This window comes from Amblyomma mixtum, chromosome 6 (assembly GCF_055824585.1).
Source record: "Amblyomma mixtum isolate Tamu chromosome 6, ASM5582458v1, whole genome shotgun sequence".
NCBI lineage: Eukaryota > Metazoa > Arthropoda > Arachnida > Ixodida > Ixodidae > Amblyomma > Amblyomma mixtum.
The window spans coordinates 141,038,552-141,066,391 of record NC_143017.1 but is presented as its reverse complement, the minus strand read 5'-3'; the positions used below and the strand labels follow the sequence as shown (position 1 = coordinate 141,066,391).

Genomic DNA, 27,840 nt, shown 5'->3' with positions numbered 1-27,840 from the left:
AAAGGAACAAACAAGCAAACAAACAATAATGAATCAAGGGACAAAAAGACGCAGTTCTCTAGCCTCTAAAACGTGCGAAGGCAGCTGGAAGCGAGGCTCAAACGGCTGCTTCTTCACATTGGAAAACGAACAGCTGGCATAGAAAAGGAGAACGCCGCGGGCATTTCGTCGGACAGGGTTTAACATCCACCACACAGGACAATGGGCAGATGAAGATGCTTGAATCTCTGGTGTACGGGCGTAAACTTTTCGTCGCCGCCAGAAGGAAACGTGGGCGAAGACATTAGCGTTGCTGAGGTATTGAGACGCGTACTGCGGTTTTTCCCGTGTGTCTCGGCGCGTATGATTCTAATCTTTTGCAGCGACTACCACAACTGAGCAATCGACTCACTGCGATTGTTTATTTGGAGCACCGAAAAATGATGAGCAATCCTTTCAGAATGCTTGTTTCTTAGGCTCGCTTCTCAGTGTTGGCCACAACTGTCGAGTTGGTTCTTATTTTTTGGAAAGAGCCGTTATGTATCATAAACGGTAGTTGAACTTAGCACTGAGGCGGTGAACGGGAACGTCGCCAAACGCACGGTACGTGACTGGCAAACTTTATTGTCCCGGATTTCTTACTCACCACCATGCAGGCGCAGTTAGCTGGCACCAGTAAGCATAGCGAAGAAGAAATATATACTGCACAAAGAGCGACCGGGAATACCGACAAAAGCTCCTGGACCTTGTTTACGGCAAGCGTGGCAATTTAGACACTGAGAGAAAAAGACTTCAAGTGAGAAAGAACAATAAAAGAGACAAAAAAATAAAGCGCATCCAGATACTTTTTCTGAGTGAATGGTAAAAAGCGTAGAAACCCGAACCTACAAAGATGCTCGATGTTCGTTCGCAAGAAAACAAGGTTGCACACAAGTCGCATAGCATTCGTTGTCCCGTGCGAGGGCGCAGTGAATGACCTGGTGCAGTGCACAAGCACCGGCCCTGGTTATAACGGGTATTGAAGTGAGATCGGTTCCAGCGTCAACTCAGGGAGCGTCGACCCGAAGACCTCTCCCGCCCACGTCACAACGAATGAATTCGGCTGGAACTTGAGCAATGGAGAAGCAGGCGCTTAATATTCTGAACGCGCCTCCCGAGCGCCAGAAAAAAAAAAAAAAAAGCTCGAATTGCGCTCCTCGTTCTTGGAAGACGTAACAAACGTAAGTGTGGTCGTGATAAGTTGCCGTATTTTAAGCGTGAACTGCGAGGAGAATCTATGCTGGGAAACCCACAGTATCCTAAGGAAGCGACTACAGAGAGGATTTCTGCATTTAATGATCACAGGGTTCGGCTTCAAGTGAAGATGCGCACGGGGACTTCCCGTAAGCTCCATCGCGTAAGCGACATAATGGGAACGTAGATTAAGTGAATGGACGTTGCACTTACAAAGCGCCCGGTTGGGAGAGTAAATAATGAGAGGAGTTAGGCATTCAGCAGGAGAATAAATCTTCCGACAATTTTCGACTCAGCATTAAACATTAAGACACATTCGCCAAGAAGTTATAAGCATGAAATGAGGGACGCTGAATCTCAATGTCCAAGAATTCGCGCTTTGATAAAAGTTATGAGTATCTGCTTTTTATTTTTTTACATGGTGCCCAGTAAGTATCCAAATCCTTGTCACCCAACTGAAATAGTGCGTTTGAAATTGCAAGTGACAGTAGGTTCATTCAGTTCTTTAGCAAAACAGACGTTCGATTCCGCACTGCTGTTTTTAGAGTCGAGGCTTTTATGCAGGTAAAGGGCCCCTGGGAGAGAAGGAACATGTAATTAAGTTTCTGCACAACCTAGGGCAATCTTTAAACTTTGTTCTTATTTCTCTGTCGAGGCCTTCATTTTTTTTGCTAGCCTAATGTTGCAGACAAGCAAATGCGTATTTTAAAAACTGCATAAAATTGTTCTTTTTGGCCCTCTGTTAGGCTTCTAGTCGCGAAATACAGCTGACGAACTCCAAATGAATTATGCCGGACGTTTACCTTTGTGGTAATGACAATTGCCCCGAGAGCCGGAGTAGTGCGTATTGCCGATGTCAGTTCATCAACTATGTGTGGGGTGTCGAAAAACGCATATGAAAATTTTCTGTCGCCACAAGACATTTTTTAGAGTATTTTTGGCCATGAACTTGTAGTAACAACTGAATTTTCTGTAGTATTGTGCTGTCCCTTCTCGTACACTATAAACACGAATGTGCCTATATGGGAGCAATAAGAGAGTAAGCTGTCCTCAATCGCACTTCCTTTTCTATAAAAGAGAGTTCTCTAGAGGAAAAGTTACTCCCTTTTTATTCCTGCCTGTTCAAAGTGTAACGGCAGAGCTACAGAAGTACGCTACAGAAAAGTAATACAACAATGCAGAAAAAATTGTTGCTGCGAAAAAAAGACAAACGATTCTGTGAAATTGTGGGGGTTATAAGTTAGGCGTGCGTCAGGCCAGACCGTGTGTCGCACCATATAAGGTGGGTGTCCGGCATGACAGACGAAGGAACGTTGAGAGGAGAGAAAAAGGAATGAATTGAGGAAAAAGATGAACTCCTGAGATGACGAATGTCGTCATGGTGTTCAGATAAATCAATAACTGACATTTTGGACAATCAGTGAGACGCATTTTCCTACCGTCGTGCATGACATCACTGCATTCTGGCCAATCGGCTTACCGCGTTGTCAAGACGTTATGTGTTACGGCAATGGCACATAAACGGTAAACGCGGGCTTACCAGCTGCTTTTTAATGAGCATTAGAGAGTATTAGATCTAACACAAATGCTTAGTGGCTCACCTGATGACAAGAATCGATCTGTAGTGGATAACAATTTCGATGGAGGCGAAATTCTAGAGGCCCGTGTACTGTGCGATGGCAGTGGTCGAAATTTCCGGACCCCTTCCCTACGGCGTCCCTTATAGCCTGAGTAGCTTTGGGACGCTAAATCCTATTAAACCAAACCAATTTTTCTGTTACGCTATGAGTACAGTTTGAATATTGTTTAAGGTGAGGCTATGGTACTATTAAGCGTTTAATAGTTACAGCAGTCTTTGGGTTCTAGCACATTGTACTCTACAGGTTAATGCAGATAAAAGCTCGTGATCATCGTCATTATTACTGTGTTCAAAGTCCTTACTTCTTATTTGCGTCGCAAGGTTGTTATTCAGGATCCAAGAAAACCTCCCCTGCACCTGTTGAAGCCTGTAAACCTTGCAGGGTGCGTCCGTGTCCGTGAACATCTATCCAGCCATCGGCATTTTTATCCACTCCCTGTTTCCGGTCTTGAGTTCGTGAGGTCACTCTCCCGTCATCGTCTTCGAGCCAACACATTAAACTTTCATGTGACTTACGCCGCCACTGGCAATCAGTCAAGCGAGCAAAACCGAGATATAGCAAAAACGTGATGAAAATATAGCTTGTTGATTACTGCTTGTGTCATCCCGCCAGGAGCTTCCCGCGAAAGTCGCCAGTAAAAGTGAAGGAAAGTTTCTTTCGTTTTCTTCTGTCGCGTTTGTATGCCCGCTGAAGAACTGCTGGCAAAAGCCATAGCGTCTAAGGCGAACACGTCAAACGCTGACGTCAGCAGCGTACCATAAACTCGCATCCCCGGCATTCCCCGTGACCGAATGTATTCTTCGGTCATAAGGTAAAGTAACTAGCACGTGATCAACGGGCTTGCGCACGCTATGGGGGTTTTTAACCTTCAGAACAGGCCGCACTACAGAGAAAAGGCCTTCGTCATTTCCTTCTCTGGTAACATCTGAAACATTCATTCACGGACGCCATGGTGAGATGGAAGACGGAGATGCGAGTAAGTGCGACAGCCTCGTACAGTAATGTACGGCGTCGATGAACGATAAGAATGCAATACTCCGGGTGTGCCACACTTTCCGCATTGAAGTGCGCCTAATCTCTACGAACGGGAAATTGAAGACGGCGAGCGCAAAACTTTACCCGGAAGTCCTGGCGGAAATTGGTGGTCTGCACTCACCGTGCTTACCTTTTTCGGATGAAGGTTAAAGGAAAAAAAGAAATTATATACACAGAACTAAACGAAATGGTCGAAGCACGACAAAATACGATTTATTCCAGGGAATATACGCCTTCTTCCTGTACGCCTAGATGTTTTTATTTCGACATTGACTCCAGGCTGTTTGCATTGGTGCGATCGTCGTTGTGGTTGCTGGAAGAAGAAAAGCCAAGGACAAGAATACGCCCTGCGCTAGCTTTTCTCCTATGTTTCCTTTTTTTTAGCTTGTTAGCTGTTGAAACGTTTGGTTTCCTGCACAGGCACCCTCCAAGGTGCCGGAAAAATAAAAATAAAACGAAACCCAGAAAGTAAATGTAGTTTCGATTACTGTTTTCATTTTGCGTTTAGGATAAAAGCGCCAAGAACAACAGAAAGCCGACAGGGAGGAGAGGAGAGACCTGATGCAAGAGAAATTCAAGCGGACTGTTATGGGTCGTTTACGAAGGCCATTAACAAGAGGCATTGAAAGGAGTTGTCAGGTATGTGGAATTTAACGCCAGGAAGCTATCCATGCGCGATTAGAGGCGCCCCTTAGTAGAAGGCTCCAGGTTAATTTCGACCACCTTGCGTTCTTTACCATGCGCTGACATCGGACAGTACACGGGTGTGTTTGCCATGTGCATCCATCGAAATATGGCTGTTATGACTAGGATGCGAACCCGCGCCCTTAGGCTCAGCAGCCAGACGCCATAGCAACTAAGTTGTAGGTCGAAGTTCTGAGCGAGTTCGCGTTGTATTTAACGCACGCATTGCAAAGAGAGGGAAAAATTGTAACCCTGCGAGACAGTGGTAAATGGTAAAGCGTTGCATGACCCACACGAATACCTACAATTACAAATAGTCCATGGTAGAGAGAGGGTGCGGTAGATGGTCCTTGGCGATCACAAAATGAACAAGGGAGGGGAAAACCTCAGTTTGCTAGAGCCAACGTTTCGACAAGGGGACTTGTCTTCGTCTGGGCAAAGCGTTCATCATCGGCAGGGATTATATAGGGCCTTCGCTCCGAGGAGGAAGGCCCCGGGGGTGGGGAAGGAAAGTGGTGTGGGAGGGGATGCGTGTCAGGAAGGGGAGGGAGGTGAATCATCATTCGCTAGGCTACAATAGTGCAACAACCTATATCCGGGTGGTATGCAATGAACAAAAGGCTTTGAAGGGGCTGCGACGGGAGGGCGGGGGGAAGCGCTGGGTGAACCTGCAAAACTCAGATAAAAGGATTAGTCAGTGTGGTACAGGGACATGATAACAAGGAAAAAAAAAAAAAGGGGGGGGGGGGGGCTGGCACTGGAAGGAGAAAGGAAGGGGGGCATTTCCCAGGAAGGACTAGGCAGGGGGGGGGGGGGGGGAATGGCTCGTGTTCAGAGAAAGCCAAAAAGTGGGGGCAGAGGGGGTAACAGGAGTGTCTTGGTTTCCGAGAACTGGTAGCAGGGGATTAGGAGAAAAAGAAAAAAAAAAAGAGAGAAAAAAAAAAAAAAAAAAAAGGTGAACAAAGGAAGAGGGTGACAAGGCCGGAAATGGGGTGGAAGATATGACTTGGGAAGGGTGCAAGGAGCGACAATATACTTATGTGAGGTTCTAGGAAATAGTCTGACCACGTGCAAGACATTTGTTAATTTAAAATTATGCTGAACCTGGAATGTACCTGAGAGATTCCAGGTTTCCTCTGGACATGTTGATCCCTGTTGGTTGCAGTGTTTTAAATTTGTGGATTAGGAATGCTTCTCTGTATTTTCTGTCCCTAGTCGATTTGAAGCCTGACTGAAGAATGAACAATTTGAGTTCGTCGAATTTGTGATGGCGTTGATTAAAATGGGTCGACACTGGCTTCTGTTCATTCCGTGTTGTGTCAGCCCGGTGCCCGTTTAATCTGGCACTCATTGTTTGTCCGGTTTCTCCGATATATTGTTTCTGGCAGTAGGAGCACTGGAGCATGTAGATAATATTGGACGATGTGCAGTCAAAACTGGTCTTTATATCGAAACTGAAATCGCTTGCCGTACTTTTAATCGTAGTGTCCCTTTGTAAATGTTTGCATGTCTTGCATCTGGGTCGAGAGCATGAAGTTACTGTCGGTGGTGGTTTCTTACCGAGCCTAGCATGCACCAGGATGTCCCTCAGGTTTGTGTTGCGTCTGTATGTTACCCTTGGTGCGTCGGGAAATATTTTCTTGAGACGGTCGTTACCACTTAAAATGGGGTGGTATTTCCGCAGGATATTGTTTATGTTTGGAAGCGCGTTTGAGTATTTCGTTATAAGTGCAGGAGGTCGTTGACTGTTAGCTTTTGTTCGTTTTTTAAGAACTACATCTCGTTTCAAAGTGGTTGCTCGTTGGAACGCATTATTAAGGGTTGTCTGTGGATGGTTTCTGGTGATTAGTGTGTTTTTTAGCGAGTGGAGGTGTTTCAGGTAGTCATCGTCGTCGCTACATATTCTTCTTAGTCTCGTTGCCTGTCCTACGAATATACCTTGTTTGCAGTGTCTTGGATGATGGCTAGTGAAATCTAAGTATTGTTGTCGGTCAGTAGGCTTCCTGTAAAGTGTGGTTTTGAGCTTGCTATTTTCTAAATGGACAGTGGTGTCAAGGAAATTGACTTGCGTTTTCGAGGAGTTGAAGGTGAATTTAATGCTGGGGTGGAATGAATTGAAATGTGTGACGAATGCCTTCAGGGTCTCAGCCCCGTGCTCCCATATCATGAAAATATCGTCTATGTACCGCAGGTATATGAGTGGTTTTTTTAGAAATGAATTTAGAAGTTTAGATTCTAGTAGCCCCATAAAAATGTTCGCGTAGGTGGGTGCGAAGGGAGTGCCCATGCTTGTTCCAAATACTTGAAGGTAGTAAGAAGAATTGAATTCAAAGTAGTTGAGTGTTAGTACCAATTCAAGTAGCGTGAGGTACACTTCAGTTTCGTGCGGGTGAGGACTTTGAGTTAGAATTTTTAAGAGTGCGTCGATACCTTCATTAATGGGAATATTTGTGTACAAAGCGGCGACGTCAAGTGTGACAAGTATGCTATCTGCTGGGATAATGGAAGCGTCATTCAGAGACTCTATTATGCGGAGAAAGTGCGGTGTATCCTCGACAAAGGAAGGGAGGTGGGTGGGAATATCTGCAAGATAGTTGTTCAGGAAAATTGATAAGTTCTCTGTGGGCGTGTTATTGTTTGAAACGATAGGTCTGCCGGGGATATCTGCGGTAAACAAGTCTTCTGCGGAAACCTTATGAATTTTGGGAAGTAGGTAAAAGCGTCCTGCCTGTTTGTTTAGCGGATTTAAAAAGTGGTAATCGGACTGCGTGATTAGTTCTCTTGATAGTAAGTTTGCCAGTTTGTTCAGAATCAATTTGCAGAACTCTGAAGTGGGATCTGAATCTAATTTCCTATAATGACAAGGGTTGTTAAGTTGCCTAAAAGCTTCTTTTTTGTATTTTTCGGCTGGCAGGATAACTATGCTACCTCCTTTGTCTGCAGGTTTAATGACTATATCGGTTCTAGAAGCTAAGTGGTTCAGAGTAGCCTGTTCCGTTGGGGTAACGTTTCTGCGTTTTCGAGCTTGCTTTGTTTGGTCTATAATTTCTTTCGAGACAGATTTAATGTACAAGTCTAATTCGGGACTCTGCTGCGCTTCCGGCGTCCACGTGCTTTCGGCTTTGAGAGGGATGGGATTAAGGCTGGTTACTGCAGTAGGGTGAGCACGTGTTGACCACGTGTTACAGGAAAGAGCTAGGTTAGTAATTGGGGTGTTTGCTTTTTCGGCAAAGAATTCCTTAATTCGCAATCTTCGCGCAAATTCTGTGAGGTCTCTGTGAAGTTCATACTCGTTAAAATTATTGTTAGTTGGACAAAATGTAAGGCCATGCTTCAGAAAGCATGGCCTTACATTTTGTCCAACTAACAATAATTTTAACGAGTATGAACTTCACAGAGACCTCACAGAATTTGCGCGAAGATTGCGAATTAAGGAATTCTTTGCCGAAAAAGCAAACACCCCAATTACTAACCTAGCTCTTTCCTGTAACACGTGGTCAACACGTGCTCACCCTACTGCAGTAACCAGCCTTAATCCCATCCCTCTCAAAGCCGAAAGCACGTGGACGCCGGAAGCGCAGCAGAGTCCCGAATTAGACTTGTACATTAAATCTGTCTCGAAAGAAATTATAGACCAAACAAAGCAAGCTCGAAAACGCAGAAACGTTACCCCAACGGAACAGGCTACTCTGAACCACTTAGCTTCTAGAACCGATATAGTCATTAAACCTGCAGACAAAGGAGGTAGCATAGTTATCCTGCCAGCCGAAAAATACAAAAAAGAAGCTTTTAGGCAACTTAACAACCCTTGTCATTATAGGAAATTAGATTCAGATCCCACTTCAGAGTTCTGCAAATTGATTCTGAACAAACTGGCAAACTTACTATCAAGAGAACTAATCACGCAGTCCGATTACCACTTTTTAAATCCGCTAAACAAACAGGCAGGACGCTTTTACCTACTTCCCAAAATTCATAAGGTTTCCGCAGAAGACTTGTTTACCGCAGATATCCCCGGCAGACCTATCGTTTCAAACAATAACACGCCCACAGAGAACTTATCAATTTTCCTGAACAACTATCTTGCAGATATTCCCACCCACCTCCCTTCCTTTGTCGAGGATACACCGCACTTTCTCCGCATAATAGAGTCTCTGAATGACGCTTCCATTATCCCAGCAGATAGCATACTTGTCACACTTGACGTCGCCGCTTTGTACACAAATATTCCCATTAATGAAGGTATCGACGCACTCTTAAAAATTCTAACTCAAAGTCCTCACCCGCACGAAACTGAAGTGTACCTCACGCTACTTGAATTGGTACTAACACTCAACTACTTTGAATTCAATTCTTCTTACTACCTTCAAGTATTTGGAACAAGCATGGGCACTCCCTTCGCACCCACCTACGCGAACATTTTTATGGGGCTACTAGAATCTAAACTTCTAAATTCATTTCTAAAAAAACCACTCATATACCTGCGGTACATAGACGATATTTTCATGATATGGGAGCACGGGGCTGAGACCCTGAAGGCATTCGTCACACATTTCAATTCATTCCACCCCAGCATTAAATTCACCTTCAACTCCTCGAAAACGCAAGTCAATTTCCTTGACACCACTGTCCATTTAGAAAATAGCAAGCTCAAAACCACACTTTACAGGAAGCCTACTGACCGACAACAATACTTAGATTTCACTAGCCATCATCCAAGACACTGCAAACAAGGTATATTCGTAGGACAGGCAACGAGACTAAGAAGAATATGTAGCGACGACGATGACTACCTGAAACACCTCCACTCGCTAAAAAACACACTAATCACCAGAAACCATCCACAGACAACCCTTAATAATGCGTTCCAACGAGCAACCACTTTGAAACGAGATGTAGTTCTTAAAAAACGAACAAAAGCTAACAGTCAACGACCTCCTGCACTTATAACGAAATACTCAAACGCGCTTCCAAACATAAACAATATCCTGCGGAAATACCACCCCATTTTAAGTGGTAACGACCGTCTCAAGAAAATATTTCCCGACGCACCAAGGGTAACATACAGACGCAACACAAACCTGAGGGACATCCTGGTGCATGCTAGGCTCGGTAAGAAACCACCACCGACAGTAACTTCATGCTCTCGACCCAGATGCAAGACATGCAAACATTTACAAAGGGACACTACGATTAAAAGTACGGCAAGCGATTTCAGTTTCGATATAAAGACCAGTTTTGACTGCACATCGTCCAATATTATCTACATGCTCCAGTGCTCCTACTGCCAGAAACAATATATCGGAGAAACCGGACAAACAATGAGTGCCAGATTAAACGGGCACCGGGCTGACACAACACGGAATGAACAGAAGCCAGTGTCGACCCATTTTAATCAACGCCATCACAAATTCGACGAACTCAAATTGTTCATTCTTCAGTCAGGCTTCAAATCGACTAGGGACAGAAAATACAGAGAAGCATTCCTAATCCACAAATTTAAAACACTGCAACCAACAGGGATCAACATGTCCAGAGGAAACCTGGAATCTCTCAGGTACATTCCAGGTTCAGCATAATTTTAAATTAACAAATGTCTTGCACGTGGTCAGACTATTTCCTAGAACCTCACATAAGTATATTGTCGCTCCTTGCACCCTTCCCAAGTCATATCTTCCACCCCATTTCCGGCCTTGTCACCCTCTTCCTTTGTTCACCTTTTTTTTTTTTTTTTTTTTCTCTCTTTTTTTTTTTCTTTTTCTCCTAATCCCCTGCTACCAGTTCTCGGAAACCAAGACACTCCTGTTACCCCCCTCTGCCCCCACTTTTTGGCTTTCTCTGAACACGAGCCATTCCCCCCCCCCCCCCTGCCTAGTCCTTCCTGGGAAATGCCCCCCTTCCTTTCTCCTTCCAGTGCCAGCCCCCCCCCCCCCCTTTTTTTTTTTTCCTTGTTATCATGTCCCTGTACCACACTGACTAATCCTTTTATCTGAGTTTTGCAGGTTCACCCAGCGCTTCCCCCCGCCCTCCCGTCGCAGCCCCTTCAAAGCCTTTTGTTCATTGCATACCACCCGGATATAGGTTGTTGCACTATTGTAGCCTAGCGAATGATGATTCACCTCCCTCCCCTTCCTGACACGCATCCCCTCCCACACCACTTTCCTTCCCCACCCCCGGGGCCTTCCTCCTCGGAGCGAAGGCCCTATATAATCCCTGCCGATGATGAACGCTTTGCCCAGACGAAGACAAGTCCCCTTGTCGAAACGTTGGCTCTAGCAAACTGAGGTTTTCCCCTCCCTTGTTCATTTTACAATTACAAATACCTCTTCGTGTGGAGCTATTTGACCCATGGGAAGCTCTATGAACCACAAACCATCAATCCTCAACCACAAACCTCAATGAACCATCAATCTCACCAAGAACGGTGACAGTTTCTATTTATAGAAAAGAGCAATAGGGACCCGTCTTTCGCCTAGGTCTTCATATTGTGGTACCTGGCTTAGCCAGCGTCACATTTCGGTATTATTTTTGCAGCACCTGTAGGTGTACTTGTGGCTATACTTGAGCTCAGGTGTTGTTATGGTTTAAGGCAAGCAGGAAATGCATGAGGAACTATTGAGTCCTTGATAAGGGCAGCGATGGTGGATTCCACAACCGAAGCTTTCCTCAGTTAGATCCCAAAGGTCCTTCTTCGGACTCTGCAGGAGCTTGAAAACTCCGTCAGCTTGGAAAAAGCGACAAAATATCGCTTCTGCCTAGAACTCCGTAAAAATTCTCTTTTCGCCATAATTTCATACTTCTCAAATTCCATAAAAAAGGAGAAATTTTCAGAATGAAACATGACTGCCCTGGGCTTAGAAGAGTCGAGTGGTCGTTCTATGCACTTTTCCATTCTTTTTTTTTTCTACGGGGTTCTAGCAAACAAAATAATTTGCGTACAAACTTTTTATGTGAATATGCAGCGGAAATTACGCGACAAAATGTTTCACTTTTATCTAGAACTGCGTCTCTATAGCTTAGCTCACTTTTGCTGGACGCAATCTCTTGCTCAGATTATCTACCTGTCCGCAGGCAACATGGTCGCGCACGTTCCCCTAATCCTCTTGAGCGTGCGTGCTCGCACATGTGTTAGCCGTGAGGCGCTGCTCAGCCAAGCGCGAAGCCCAACGACGTTCGTAACACGGTCACATTCGGCGAGCGTTGAAGCGAACGCTCCTCGTCACGCATGGTGTCACACTGCAATTCCTTTCTCTCGAGGAAAAAGAGGCTGGCTTAACACCTTGCGGATTACGGAACGAAAAGGATCGCGCGAGTATCACCACGTGAAGCGCATGATAAGCTTCGTAAGCCCATAAACCTGAAACCAGCCACTGGTTGTTCCGCGAGCGCAGTTTTATTGTACTGCGAAATAAGTCGTAAAGCTGTTCAAGTCGATCGCGAACGCACTGTACCGAATCAGGATAATTTTCGCCAGCACGAGTCCGCGCTTTTTACCGTGAGCTGGAATACGAAGTATAGTGATAAAATCTGAACGCTTGGTTTTTAGTACCATGCAGCCATCCAAACGCCCTTGGTTTCAGAGTTCCGTGTAGGTAAAATTGAGAAAGGAGGAATCTTACTACACTTATTTTCTTTCCTTGCTCTCTCCTGCTCCTTCTGGGAGAGGATAATAAAATGGCTGTAGCACACCTTCCTTCCCCCTTTCAGACCACCCAGTGTCAGCCATTTTAGTCAGGATTAGGTGACCACACACGAAACATTCTCGAAAGCTGGATACCGCTGCTTCCTACTCTACATATTCTCTGTTCACACAACCCGCGACTGGAATTTTCAGTCTCCAGACGTTGTTCTACTCGCTCCTCTTGATCTGTTTTACCACGCTTTCAGACATTCATCGTTTTTCGTTGTTGCTCTTGTGCACCTGTTCTGTAATGCCCGAAAGGGGAATGCAGGTATGAAGTGAATAAATAAAATAAAAAATTATCTCACCGAGGAGGTGAACGCAGCAGATTTTTGTGACGACGTACTACGGCTAAACTTCTTCGAATAATCCCTCACTGAGATATCATCGTCAAAATGAAAAATATTAACGCTTCAGTACACTGTTTTTTCTGGAACATGCCTGAAAGGTGGAAAAGCGGTTCATTTTTCGCGCAAAACTATAAAATTCTATTAATTCCATACCATAAATTACCCCACCGTGGGGGCTCAGTGGTTATGGCGCTCGGCTGCTGGCCCGAAAGACGCGGGTTCAATCCCGGCCGCGGGGGCTGAATTTTAATGGAGGCGAAATTCTACAGGCCGCGTACTGTGCGATGTGAGTGCACGCTAAAGAACCCCAGGTAGTCGAAATTTCCGGAGCCCTGCACTACGGCGTCCCTCATAGCCTGAGTCGCTTTGGGACGTTAAGCCCACATCACCATCATCATCAGCCTGACTACGCTCACTGCAGGGCAAAGGCGACTCTCATGTCTCTCCAATTAACCCTGTCCTTCGCCAGTTGCAGCCACCGTATTCCCGAAAATTTCTTAATCTCATCCGCCCACCTAAGTTTCTGCCGCCCCCTGCTACGCTTGCGTTCTTTTGGAATTCACTCCGTTACCCTTAAGGACCAGCGGCTATTTTGCCTTCGCATTACATGACCTGCCCAAGCCCAGTTCTTCCTCTTGATCTCAACTAGGATGTCATTAACCCGCGTTTGTTTTCTCACCCACTCTACCCGCTGCTGCGTTGTCCTTAACTTGAGCTGAACCCTCTTTGTTAGCCTCCACGTTTCTGCCCCATAGGTGAGTACCGGTAAGATACAGCTGTTGTATACTTTTCTCTTGAGGGATATTGGTAAGCTGCCATTCATGATCTCAGAGAACCTGCCATATGCGCTCCATCCCATTCTTATTCTTCTAGTTATTTCCTTCTTATGATCTGATCCGGATCAACTGTCACTACCTGCCCTGAATAGACATATTCTCTTACTATACTTCCAGCACCGCGCCATCAATTGCGAACTGCTGTTCTCTTGCTTGACTGTTGAATATTACTTTGGTTATCTGCATGTTAATTTTTAGCCCCACTGTTCTGCTCTGCCTGTCTAATTCATTGATCATGCTTTGCAGTTCATGTCCTGAGTGGCTTAGCATGGCAATGTCATCAGCGAATCAAAGATTACTTACGTATTCTCCATTAATTGTTATCCCCAACTGTTCCCATTTCAGGACCCGGAATACCTCCTGCAAACAAGCAGTGAATAGCATAGGCGTGATCGCGTCTCCCTGCTGGACACCTTTCCTTATTGGAATTGTAGTAGCTGTGCAATCGTTATAAATATCTTCCAATATTTTCACATAACACTCTTCTACACCCTGATTCCGCAATGTCTGCAGGATTGCTCAGGTTTCTAATGAGTCGAATGCTTTCTCGTAATCAATGAACGCTATATATAGGGGCTGGTTATATTCTGCGCATTTCTCTATCACCTGATTGATAGCGTGATTATGGTCTATTGTCGAGTATCCTTTACGAAAGCCTGCCAGATCATTTGTTTTATTCAAGTCAAAAGTTGTCCTGACCCTATTAGCGATTACCGATTAGCGATTAGTGATTCCTTAGTAAATACCTTGTAGGAAACATACAATAAGCTGATCGGTCTGTAATTCTTCAAGTCCTTGACATCTCTTTTCTTATGAATTAAGATAATGTTAGCGTTTTTCCAAGCTCTAGGTATGCTCGAGGTCACAAGGCATTGTGTATACAGGGTGGCTAGTTTTTCGAGCACAATCTCTCCTCCATACTTCAACAAATCTGCTGTTTTCTGATCCTCACGAGCTGCTTTCCCCTTTTGCATTGCTCCTAAGGCTTTCTTTATTTACTCCTTCGTTACTGGCGGGACGTGCCATTGCTGTTCTCTACTGCCTCTCTCAGTAACATTCCGATTGCAATCGCTACTGTATAGATTTGTGTACAACACTCCGGCTACTTTAACTATCTTATCCATATTGCTAATGACATTGCCCTCTTTGTCTCTTATCGCATACATCTGGTTTTTACCTATGCTTAGTTTTCTCTTTTCTGCTACACCCCCATGAACCGTACCAAACCAAACCAAACCAAACCAAACCAAACCAAACCATACCATTAATTCTAGTAGTTACGCATCATGTCTGCGACGTTCGCGGAACGCAACAAACCACATGCGCCGCGGCGCCTGAAGTACACGCTAAAAAAAAAAAAAAGAAGAGGAGCAGAAAAAACGCACTTGCATCGAAATCACACGGCCCGGAAGCCGAGGCCACAAAGTTGCCGAGTGCGCGTGAACTGGAAGGGCGACTCGACAAGCAGGCTCTGTCGCTTTCCTGCACGTGGCGTCGTCACAAGGCGCCCCTTGAGATGGAGTCGCCGATATGAGGCAATAGCCCTGAAGCCCCTTCATATATTTTACCATTTTTATTACCGTTAGCTCATTGAGCACTCACGTGCTTTTGAACATTCGCGACTTCCGATGCAAATCAGGGTGTTATGTATAGACGGCGGCATTCTAGCACAGCTGCGATGACGCGCACAGGCCGTGTCTGGCGCAACTAACTGCCCTCCCTCTCCAGTGGATTTCAACGCCACCGATACGAAAGAAGAAGAGGACAAGGAAAAAGTGGCGTAGCGAAGGCAAACGGAGTGGACTGCGGCGTGCATACATGCTACTGGAAGCAAGTTTCCGACGACAGCGGCGTATGATTTTTATATCGTATCCTAACTGTTCTAGGCTGGAGCATGTCTGTGTTCAAGAAGAAAGAAGACTGATTTTCCAGAAAGAAAAGCCGGTGGAACAGTAGTGTTTTCTCGTCAAAATGGAAGAAGAAGCGGGAAGAGCTTAGATGCACCCTGGCCAATCCCCCGCCGTGGATGTGTGTCATTAAGCCTCAGGACATCATCATCATCAGTACCGAAAACGCACGGCCTAAGGCATCTTGTGGTTTTTATGCAGAAAACAAGCAAATAGGTCACACGTCGGCGACGGTGCGGAAATAAATGAAGAGGGAACAGACAGGGGCGGCGTAGGCTGTTGGAGTTTGGGAAAGAAGTTAGCAAAACTCGACAAATTGGAAGACTCCGAATTAATTTCGAGCATTGAGCCTTCTTTAACTCCAATTTACGCCGCACAGAACATGGGTGTTTTCGGGCTTCGCCCCAATCTCAACGTTACTAGCGCGGCCTAGACTAGTGTTCAGCACCCGAACGTCATAGTCACTGACCTACCACGGCGCGCCTAAGGCATGCTGTTGGACATCTGGCTGTGGGAAGCAAGAAGTGGATGGCGTCCAGACAGCTTATAGGCTGCAGCTCGAGACTCCTGCTCAACGCCAGCGCAGTCCGAAAACCGTGTGATTTCGGTGCGTTTCCAACATTATAAGAGATTTGGAGCGCAACGACCACGTTAGATGTTAGAAGAAGGCAACGAGCAACCATGCCTTTGCTCTATTCCAACTGACACGTTTCCACAGAGTTGCATGCAAATGACGACTTGCATGTAAATGGTGAGAGCGAATACACAGAAGGTTATTCACCAGCTGGCGTAAGCCCAATGCCATTTTCCTCCCCACTGGCGCCATCGGCCGCGCCGACCGTATCGCGAGTGTAAGGAGGTGTTGAACCGTATCGAGGAGAATCCCACGACCCTCTGATTTGGCACGATGCTTCGATGCCCGGGCCGTATTTCTCTCCAGACTGGATGTACTTCCCAGATCGTCTTATTAAGGCGTGGTTTCTCCAAGCTCACTAAGCACGCTTCACTTAGAAACAGCAACACACACACACACACACACACACACACACACACACACACACACACACACACACACACACACACACACACACACACACACACACACACACACACACACACACACACGCACACGCACGCACGCACGCACGCACACACGCACACACGCACGCACGCACACACGCACACACACACACACGCACGCACGCGCACGAGCACACACGCGCACACACGCGCACACACGCACGCACACACGCACGCGCACACGCACACGCGCGCACGCACGCACGCACGCACGCACACGCGCACGCACACGCGCACGCGCACACGCACGCGCACACGCACGCACACGCGCGCACGCGCACACCCGCACACGCGCACGCACATGCGCACACGCGCACACGCACACGCGCACGCGCACACGCGCACACGCGCACGCGCACACACACACGCGCGCACACACGCGCGCGCACACACGCACACACACACACACTTATATATAATGCGCAGTCTAAAGAAAAGTCGCGGGACACTCTGCCGTCAAGAGCCGGGTATTTAACTTTCCCTTCGCAAATTTATGTACACGCCTAGAAGTATTTTCATTAAGACAGCATCAGACGAACCTCATGCATTGATACACACAGGTAATTAATATAAGGCCATGAAAGTTATGGAGGAGAAAGTATCGAAATTCACGCAGGTAGCTGACGCACGCAGAATAGCAAAGACTGCCGTAAAGCGTTCGGGGGATGCACCGGTTGACAGAGCTACTCCCCTCCCACCCATGCGCCCTCATATACGCATGCCTCGCGGAATGCCCGGTGAACGGCGATGTATCTTTCGAGGAATCAAGCGGCGCGCGTCAGCGACCGAGACCGAAGGACGCCGCCCGAGGGGGAGCAGCCCAGCGATCAATCGCTCGCGCGGATTATCAGCCGCGAGATTACGCTCCGGCGCCACCGCCATTACAGCAGCCGCTTGGAATACAAATTCGGGTCGCTTACCTGTGGCGCGCAATGTTTCGATACGCTGCGTGCTTTTTTGCTCGCAGCCGAACCCCTCCCGTTTAGGCCTTGAAACGCAAACCCCCTGGCCCGTTTCTCGTCGCGAGGAGCGAGGTTCGTTCTCGATACATTCGTGGGAATGAGGGCGAGCGATCTAGCGATTCTGACACACACTGACGAATATAACGCGGAAGTGTCTTAATAAGGAAACAGCCGCGCCGATTTCGGTCAAGTTTGTAGGACTCCAAAGAGTCTTTATTTAGACCCTCTGCTCTGCGCAGAAATATCGCTGAAAACTGCATTTTTTTTTAAACAGAGAGCTTAAACGTTTACTTTTAAAACTCCTGCGTCTCGACCGCAAAAACGTGTCAAATTTATGCAGCCCAAAATTAAAGGAAGGCGCTGAAAAGATGGAATACACGACGTGAATGTGGACCGAGTCAAACGAACGCTGCCCGACGTAATATCAGCGTCGATTGAAACGCGAACAAGCCAATTGAAACGCGAACAGCACAACTCGCAGATATTATACTAGGGAGGCAAAATACATGAGCAGTTCATTTTCCCATCGAAGCCGAAAAGACCGCTCTTCTGAAATGTTAATAGCCCACGCCTGCATTTCATCTCGAGCCTCTAAAATGCTTGATTTTTTGTGCTCTCGTTCCAGTTGTTTTGCTCGCGTTTCATTTGACGCTGATAGTACATATTAGGTTGCACTGTTCTGTAGACGTGGCTGTATCGTTACTGAAAGGGTTAGCTTTACGCGACTGTGGATGTGAAGCCATCGGCGCTGTGTCAGGTAATCGAACTCTGAAAGGGAAAACTGGGACGAGAAAGCCGGTATGCGTTTTGGGGAACGCTTTGATGTGTTAAGTTCAGTGGCATGATCGGGCTGGCGCCGAGGACATAAGAACATGGAACACGTAGAAAAATACCAATTAGTTGCACGGCCTTCGCATCATAGCAAACGCTATAGCTTCAGCGATTACAGGACAACCAATAGGAATCATGTGTTCAAAAAAAAAAACAAACAAACAATGCAAACTCGGAATAAATCCTCGCGTTCTGCAAAACATGACGGTGTACTCTCTGCAAGAATTTCGACTTTGGGATCAAATCTTTCGAACGAGGCGTGTAATTATAATTGCAGCGGCTTCCGATTGCTGTATGCGCAATGGCTGCGGAGTACAGGTAAACGCAGCCCAGCTTCGTGAATGTGTAGACTTAGCTGCGTGTTTATGCACGCGGCGATCCTGACATATTCCCGACCAACCTGTGGCCATAAATGAATGCGTAGTCTTAGTTAAAAGTCCGCAGTTTACCACACGAGTGCCCGAATCGCAGTGCTCCACACTGCTTCTTCCACTCCATGCGTTTGATAATATCCTCACTAAGTTAAGAGGATTTCAATGCGTCTAGCTCTAGTTTTGATCGACAATATTTTTTCGTTCCGAAAACATACGCTGTCTGAAAGTTTGATGAGACCTCAGGAGCGTGTGGACCATGTGCCCACAGTAATCGCCGGTGATCAGTGGGCTCACAAAGAACATGTAGGAAATCGTTTACTGGCATGGCTAAAAGTGCAGTAGTAGGTTTTTCTGATACCCGGGAAAAAAGTGTAGGCAGTTGAAAGCATAAGTGCATCATTATTGAATTTCCATTACTTCGAATGTGTTGCTTCTTACTTCCTACAGGTTTTATTTCTTTTCTGAGAAATTGTGTGCTTTTTTTCTTTCCTAGCAGGGGTAGCCTTATACTGAGCATTCTCCTGGCTAAAAGCCTTTGACGCCGCCAGCCATTAGCGTTGCCGTTGTGTACGTTCCCCGAAATATTCGACTCTCACTGCCCTACACTGACGACTTGGAGGTGAGCGTGAACTGTAAGACACACGCACCAAGGTATGGGGGCTTTCGAAGTGTACCACTGGGGTCTTGCGATTTTGTTGGACCTATGAGTAAGCGCGCTTAAAAAAGAGTAGGTGGGCGCAGTACGCTTATTGTCGCATCTTCACACCGTGGCAGGCCGAAAGACGTGGAAGTTCTGTTTAAAATCCTAGCTTAGTGTGGCTGAAGCTTTGCAAAGTAGCTAATGCCAGAACGCAGATGCTACTTTAGCTTTTTCAGGTTGTGAACAGCTTTCAACTGAACTTAAGTTTAGCACGCGAAGTATAGACTGGAGGAAGCTGTGATGCCTGGCGTTTCGTAACGTGCAGACTCCGCCCGGCGAAGCTTGTCAGCTCTGCTGCATTTAGATGCGGGCGTGTTACTTAAGCTAGGCGTTACGAAACTATTGGAGTCGCTTGAAGCGATTCGAAATCGAAGCACGTATGAGGGGCTCGTGTGTCCTGATAGTCGATGTTAGTCGGCGCGAGGTACCAACTTAGCGTCAGGCCATTCCAGGAGCGCACTGTGAGGTACGAACATGTATTCTCAATAATCGAGCTTGCAGAGTGCCGCTCTGAGCCTTATGCTTACTACGACCGCGACTAGCGCGCTTGCAACTTAATGAACTTGAAGTGCGTCATCCTAGTAGACTGCATTTTTTTTTAGTTCTGAGTGCGTCATCCTATAGTAGACCACATTTTTAGTTCTTTTAGCAATGCGCCGCTGAGCGCCTAGAGATTTGTGTTTCAAACTGGAAAGAGAAATAAGAAAGAATGTAAATAAAACCGGTCCGGAGGAAATCCCTTCAACGTAAAGCACACGTCACGTGAATTCGAAACTATCGACACAAAAATGCGTCGGGCAGCAGGAAGACTTCATCTGGAACAGACGTCGGCTATGCTCGACGGTTGTTCTGTTCTTGTATTTTGATAAGTGTGGCACATGTTAAGCCTTCCCGAAGAGTGAATGGCCTAGAGGGCATTGCGAACGCATCTGGCAGGACAGAAACACCGCTGTTTTGCCCTGTTGCCAAGCACAGCATTTGATGCCCATGTCTTTCCTCAGATATACTCGAGTCCCCTCGCATTTGGCACGAGTTGTTGTGACCTCTGTTGCGCTTTTCATTTCTGTAAACTGTGAATGGCAGGAAAGCTGGCACTTCGTGTAACTTCAACCCGGAAACAGCGCCACAGAAAAGAGAGACGCAGAAATGCCTCATAACTACCTGGCAGAAACCACCTGCGCAGTTTTGACGCAGTGATACCGAACAATTCTCGACTAAAGCAAAGTGAAAGAGTTTATGTACGCAATTTTTTTATATATTGTAAGGTTTCATTATAACAACCAATATGACCGAAGCTCTCCCGTCGGCAGGCTTGCATTTTTTTGCTATTAACTTTCTGCTATCGTCCGAAGCGTCCTGCATTAGTTTTTCTGTGGCAGTCTTAACTGCTCGATGCGAGCGATGGAAACACTTTAAAAGAAAGAATTTGGTACCCATCGGTTAAATGGATCATTTCCTTTAATATTTTCATAACAGCACCTTACAATTTTTCAATGTTGACAATTTTTGTACAAGAATGTTGGACATGGTATTTTGTCCTATTTCTGTTCTCTCTCTCTGGAGAATGTGTTTGAGAGTTAACTGGGGGATACTATCATTGCAATTAAGCTACGTGCCCTTCTGGTCTTATTACCAGCTGCGAGATATGTTTCAAACAAGGTTCTGTGTCCTGAATACAACGAAAAGCAATATTATTCACTGCCAACGCCAGGTTCATATGAGAGTAAGGGACGTAAGAAAGGGGCTCATGCCAAGGATGTTTGCGTTGGCTTCTGTGGTTCCTACACAGAACCACAGGTTGGGCTTACACAGAGAATGTTCACTACAGGCCTGTGTATGGTTGGTCTAAAAAAATTTTTTTGGGGGCCCCAAAGAACATTAGTGATTTCTGTGTGGAACGGACGGAGTTCTACTGAGAACTAATGAAAATAGCGGAGTCGAGTCTTTTGTTCAGGATGGTAGATGGCCGTAGCAAAGCAGGCACAAAGTAAATGATTTAGGGCGTTATTTCATGCCGCTGTTCTGTGTCCACAGGAGCTGCGACATAAGTGCTATTGAAGACCACGCAAGGGCTTGAAGCAGCGTAGACAAGTTAGAGAAGGTATAGTGTAGGTCTGTGGCAACCTTACGTGGTTGAGTTACAGGGCGTGTTAGGGTGCATGTCAGTTATCCATCTGCAGAATAAGTCATTATCGGTCTTCTCGACAAAAAAAATTGCAATCATTTGGTGACAAGTGCCAACAACCGTCTCTTTCGCAAGACAAAATTTTCATCGAACAACCCTTATAATAACAACTACGAAAGCAGCACAAAATAAAGCGGAGATGCTGCTGTGAATGATTCAGAAGAGAGTGATAAAACTATGTGATAAGATTAAATAACGACAAGGTGTACCTGAGAGCAAAAATACTTCAGATAAATAGCGAGCGAATAAATATAACTAAAGCGTACTTGCACGCTGACCTCCCAGACAAGGGACCTTGCTGTTGCAAAAATTTATAACTCATCGGCTCAAGCAAACAACTCGACAGGAAACAGTGTGTGGCGTCCGTAAATTGTTCGCACCAGCAATTTAATAATCGAATCATCTACTTTCGCGTAGAGAACATGCTGCGACATGCTGTAATACATCACCTGCTATACTGATAATCTTCGGCTGCACCGATCTTACTTTTCCATCCTAATCAACAGCCGATGACTCCACTGCAAAGGCCTGAAACATCCCCACTTCATCTAGGCTTGCTTCGCCTCACTTCGCAGCTACCGTAGCGAATAATCGCTCGATCTACTTTTCGCTTAGCGGACATGCAGGCAGTGCCAAGTACTATAGGATACGTAACGCTGACGTTAATCCCGTCTGATTCTACTGTATAGTATCCCACAAGCGAAGACTCGACTGTAAAAGATAGGCATTCGTACCACACGCACGCTATGTTCGTCCCGCTATCGGAGTGTCCTTCTTGACAGCGGGCAATTAAATCCAATTGGTTTCGTTCTCTCTGCGTGGCTACTTTCTTGCGGCATCAACAGCTCTGGCACCGAACCGAGACGGCCACGTGGAGAACCCGTTCTCTGCCGCCGTGCTCCCAAGGCGGCGAAGGCTGCCGTCGGCCAAGGCGCCTCTTTCGCCCATTAGGTTGCCACTGCACCGGCGACCACGGGCGTTTCGCCAAACAATGCTGGCTAGGACCGCTGCAGCTGCCTCATCGGCGCGCATGTAGGCACGTGAAACACTTTCCTCAATATCTTGTTGCGTAGACGTAGTAGTTAAATTATGAGAAAGGAAAGAAAGAAAGATGTCCCCAGGTGTCATAACGTTGAGTAGAACGAAAAAAATTGAGCTTGCACTATGTAGTACACCGTATCTAAGGTGTGGTCTAGTTGGGGATCATGACAGATGTTCTGCAGGGTAAACTATAGCACGTGGAACATGTGCCTCTCATGGGCCAATTGCCTCCGGTCTTTCTCCCAGCCGGGTATTCACAAGCGTTTCAAGCTGTAGATCTGTAACGCAACGCCATTCTACACGGCGGCACTAGAGGCCTCTAGCCATGCAAAGGGGCGTAAATATTAGTTGTAATACAATAACGACAAATATGAGTGATTATTACAATAAAATTTAAAATAGTCCACCCCCTCCCCCTCCTTGCCTCCAACATTAATTATTTCGTAAAACGGCTGTCATGTCTCACAAGTTGCCATTATTGATCTCGACGAGCGGTTAATCTAGCATTCTCCGTCCGTTTAGTTTAGCAGTACTTCATTATTACAAATAAAAAACGCTGTCTAGACTACTTCGGGCTTGTGTGTACCCCTTTGTATCTTTGAAATTCATTACCGCGAAAACTTAATTTTTGGCGCTTTCTGCCAACCGCTGCCTCCAAGGGTAAACACGAAGGGTTAAAATACTTCATTGGAGATTTTCGTTCATTGACATGTCCACCTCTGTTGAAGGAATGCGCGCTACTCTAAGCAGGAAAAAAAAGAAGTAAACTGAAGAACGAAGTGTGAGGATGCTGATACAGGCAGCATGTGGTTGGTTTTTAAGGAAAACTCGTTCATGACTCCGCAGCAAGTAAAGAGCTTGAGCGTTTTCTGTCGTGACTTTCCGCCTTTCAGCCCTGTCGAATTGTTTCATCTGCTTCGTTTTCTTGCCGCTGAAAGCAGTGTTGTGTAACGTCCAGAAAAAAAAAACCCTATTTCTTTCCTTCTTTGCGACGAATCCGAGTCTGTTGATGTTCCCAGATACACCTACCTTTATTTATACGTTCGTCGCGTTCTCTTTTGCTGGAATCGGCTTACGTAACTTTTCCTTGCGCGAATCCCCGCAAGGTGGAGTGGGGATGGGGGCCTTTATTTATACGCTCATCGGGTCCTCTTTTGCTGGAATCTGCTTAGGCAACTTTCCCTTGCGATGTAGTTTCTGAATCCGTGGCAAAATCGGGAGGGGGGGGGGGTCTAATTCGCTTTTTGGTTTCGTGCTTTTCCATTTACAGCCGCTTCTTGCGCTCTTGCAAACACATTGAGAAATCGTGTGTTCCTGGACAGGCCTAGGCTCAAAACAGATTGCGATTCCACTAGCAATGCTGAGTAATAAGGAGGGAGATATTTCTTATAAGAACACAGCTTAAAATTGAACCAGTCCTGTGGGTCGGTTTGCTTATATTCTATAAATTAAAATGATATGCTTCAAATGGAAAGAAAAGCGAAAAAAAAATCCTTCACGAATCACTAAATCAGATGCTGGTGATCTAGGATTGCACGAGAGGATTAAAAGACTTAAGTATGAAAATAAATGATGACGACGAAAGCAATCACCTAAAAACTAAGACTCCCTCACAAAATGCCGCCAATATATACTGCTCGCGTATACACCTTGACTCGCCTTAAGCATAATATAAGCGCACATTCTTCCACGTGCTCTCCTGCTTTCTGTATACTTACGCTTGCTACGAAACCCCAAGCATGTAACAGGGATGTCAAATGGGTCAGGCAATGAGGCTATGTATCGCCCGCGCTTCGGATGCCAGGTGAGTTTCCGCTTCAGGAGACATTAGGCCAGGAAGTTATATACCGTAAGCCAGGTACACAGTTTACTTCTACATACATTAATTGTTTCAATCCATTTCTCTTTCCACTTACGTCATCATCATCATAGCCAGCCTGACTACGCTCACTCCAGGGCAAAGGCTTCTCCCATACCTCTCCAATTAATCCCATCCTGTGCCAGCTGCGGCCTTCACAAACTTCTCAATGTCATCGGCCCACCTAATTTTCTGCACCCCCTTACCCCTCTCCCCCCCCCCCCCCCCCCACCCGCGAACGCTTGCCTTCTCTTGGAGTCCACTCCGTTACTCGTAAGGACCATCGGTTATCTTGCCGTCGCATTACATGGCCTGGGCGAGGCCCTTTCTTCCTCTTGGTTTCGACTAGAATATAATTAACCTGCGTTTGTTTCGCGACCCACTCTCCTCTTCCTGTCTCTTAACGTTACACCTATCAATTTCCTTTCCATAGCTGGCTGCATTGTTCTTAATATAAGTTGAACCCTTTAGTAGACGTGCTTTTACCGCTTGCAGCACCTCGCTACCAATAGTAAATTGCTGTTTTCTTCTGGGACTGTTGAGCATTACTTTCGTTGGTTTTGGTTGCGTATGCGACATGAAACCGACGAACGAAGCATTGATATTCATACAGATGTGATTGTGCTTGTAACTTTCGGTAGGTGAGAGTTGCTTCACAGCGCATCAATTGCGAACATCCAGCTTGCTAGGAAGCAATGGCTGCTTCACCATGAGTGAAATAATGGGCTTAGAGAAATCGCGGGAACGTTAGGAAAGTTGACGAATTTAGTAATGCGCCCAGATAGTGCTGCGAAAATCTGAGTAAAAAAATTCAATCACGACGAACACATCATAAACTCTGCGAGCGAGTGACTATTAGAGGAAAGAAAAATTAAACATTTTAGTAGAAAATAAAATAGGACTGGCAGCCAGAGCTAGCAGGTCTTTATATTCGGGCACGATTGGGCGGTTTAGTAGGGTAGAATAGGCAGAGAACGTGAGGGAGAGCAATCGAAACCTTCAGGCATGAAATATCGTAGACTATAATAATAATCATGTTTAATTTCACCACTCGATACAAGTGAGCGAAAAGAGGTGGCTAAGAAAAATGCAAAAAGATTTGTCGAAATTTTTCGGCAAAACTTACGTCTCGGTGCCTCCAGGAAGTTCTTGTCCATCTCGGGAAGGAGTGCAAGCTGCTTTCCGAACCCATTGTTCTCGTAGACGGCGTCGAGCTTGCCGTTCTCGAGGGGCGAGATGGTGAGGAGCACCGGTTCCTTATCCATGGCCAACTCTTCCTCGGAATCCGCTACCGGCGCTGAGCTTCACAAGAGCCTCTTAAAAGCCCGCCAATGGGGCCAAGCGTTTCGAACGCGGACTCCTCGCAACCACCTCACTGAACAGCGCGCCGGCAGCACCGACCGCGCTGCTATTTTCCACCTGTCTCCCGGTCGACGCTGAAGTTCATGGAAGGCACGTCCACGACAAATGCACACAACACACGACGGACAGGAGCGCGGACGTAGGAACGTCGCACCGCCTCCTCTCGGAGCGTAGCTGCCGTTTCGGGGTGAGAGGAGCGAGAGCACGACGCCAGCGGTGGAGAACGAAGGCGCCACTGTGCTCGCTCGCGGTGAGGTGAGGGCTCTTTGGCTTCAGTCCGCTTCCGATCATTCCCGATGTCACTTTTTTTGCGCCATCGGGCACCGATGGGCGGGGGCAGGGAGAGGACGGTGATGCTGTGACGTCAAACCTTCTTTACAAAACAGGTTTTCTTGCTTACCGCCATCTCCCTTGAGCGGGACGCGCGCTCTCCGTGAAAGTGAGGCGACGCTGTAAGCGTTCAAAGCGAGAAGGAGGGGAAGGTGGAGAGGGTGAAAAGAGGCGCCGCTGCGATGGTGTCTCCTCGCGCGCATAATGCTCTGCCTCCGAGGATGGACACGTCCTCTTGGCGCTTGCCCGGAGGCTATCTGGGCGTCCGCGGCAGGCAAACGGCGACGACCTTGGTGGGTTGGCGGTGCGCGTGCGGTCGCAAGGTTAGCGGCGGCAGCATGAAGCCGGTGATTATTGAGCGGCGGCTGTTGGCGGCGCATGCGGCCTCTCGCTGCTACTATGGACGCGTGCGTGTGTACGAACCTTGGGAGCAGGCGCACCGTGCGCGGTTTCCTCTTTCAATGCACTGCGCGGCGGAACGCGATGGAACGCAACGCCTTGCCAGAAAGGCCTCACTTACGCCGATCGGCATCATGTGTCGCCGTGGCCGTGAGGCCGAGGAAACGCGTTCTGGATATGAGCCGGCAATCGGCACTGTCGTAATTTCACCCGGGGATAACCTCCACACGAGTACGGGGTCGTCGGAAGTACGTCAGATATCGTTTTCTTTTGTACCGCGGCTGCAGCAGCGGGTGATTGAAGGTTAGTGCGCGGAACAGCTTTTTTCGTCTTTTTTTAAGTCCGCTAGCACTAAAGTCCACACTCTGCGAAAAACCCGTGATGTATACTGAAGCCTCCGGAACAACCCAGTGACAACCTGCCCAGGTGTATATACATATATAGGTCGCCAGGCGCAACTTCCATCTGGTTACTGAAGAGCATATGGTTACTACGCAGTTAACAGATGTTTGCCACCCGCCGCACTGGGAAGGTTGCGATGATGTCACAAGGTCACGTGACCTAGGTGGCAAGTGGGCCCCGTGCTTTTCCGCTCACAACGCCGACGACACCGGATTTTCTGCATAATAGTAGCCATGAGAGATACGCATGCATTGAACGACTGTAATAAACGTTGTGCCATGTCTAGTATGCTTCAACCAGGCCATGCAAAGGAACACAACACACAAATACCCTTGATATGCCACTTTAATCAGACAGCAATATCATGGATAACAAAGCATAACCACGATAAACAACTAAAAGCCAAGGTAAACAATGCAAAACCAAGGTAACCAAAGCAAGCAACAATGGCCACACAGAGCTAGCGCACCTAATTTGCATTTGACCTAACTACGCATTTCGATCATCATTTATTTTTATACATTGTAGCCACGGCCTTCATTGCCGTACCTTTGATCTCGCTGATAATCCGCCTCAGTGCGCGTAAAATAGTATCTAAAGTGTGCATGAAAGCACTAGTAGCCCATACGTCTTACAGCACGAAAACCAAGTGTCAACGAACTGCAGCATAGATATGCCAAGCAAACGCAGCAAGCTGTGTTTTGCTTTTGAAACTAACGTCATAATGTCAAGGCCGAAATGAGTCCGACGTGTGGTACTAAATATGCTGCCTGCGCCCGCTCCATATATGCTTTCAAGCTGCACGACTTATTTTTTTTCTTAGCTTCTACTCGCCGTCAGCGCAGGCTTGTCACTATTGATTTGCAGGTTTGTTTGACTGTACGCATGACCAATTTTCCTCCTGTGGTCGTCTTTCACAGCGTAGAAAACAGCTGCTGTCCGATACGCTTGCCGCCCCGAGGCACCATCGC

General features: G+C 46.7%; 1 protein-coding gene across 1 annotated transcript in view; it reads right to left on the bottom strand.

The window, feature by feature from the left end:
- Window positions 1-26,080, bottom strand: part of LOC149340618 (ATP-binding cassette sub-family G member 1-like) — a 72,275-nt gene extending 46,195 nt beyond the window's left edge. The window contains exon 1 of the mRNA XM_089549448.1: window positions 25,503-26,080. Within this exon, the coding sequence (XP_089405574.1) occupies window positions 25,503-25,641 (139 nt within the window). The 5' untranslated portion in view covers window positions 25,642-26,080. The remainder of the gene's footprint in view (window positions 1-25,502) is intronic.
- Window positions 26,081-27,840: the final 1,760 nt, after the last annotated feature.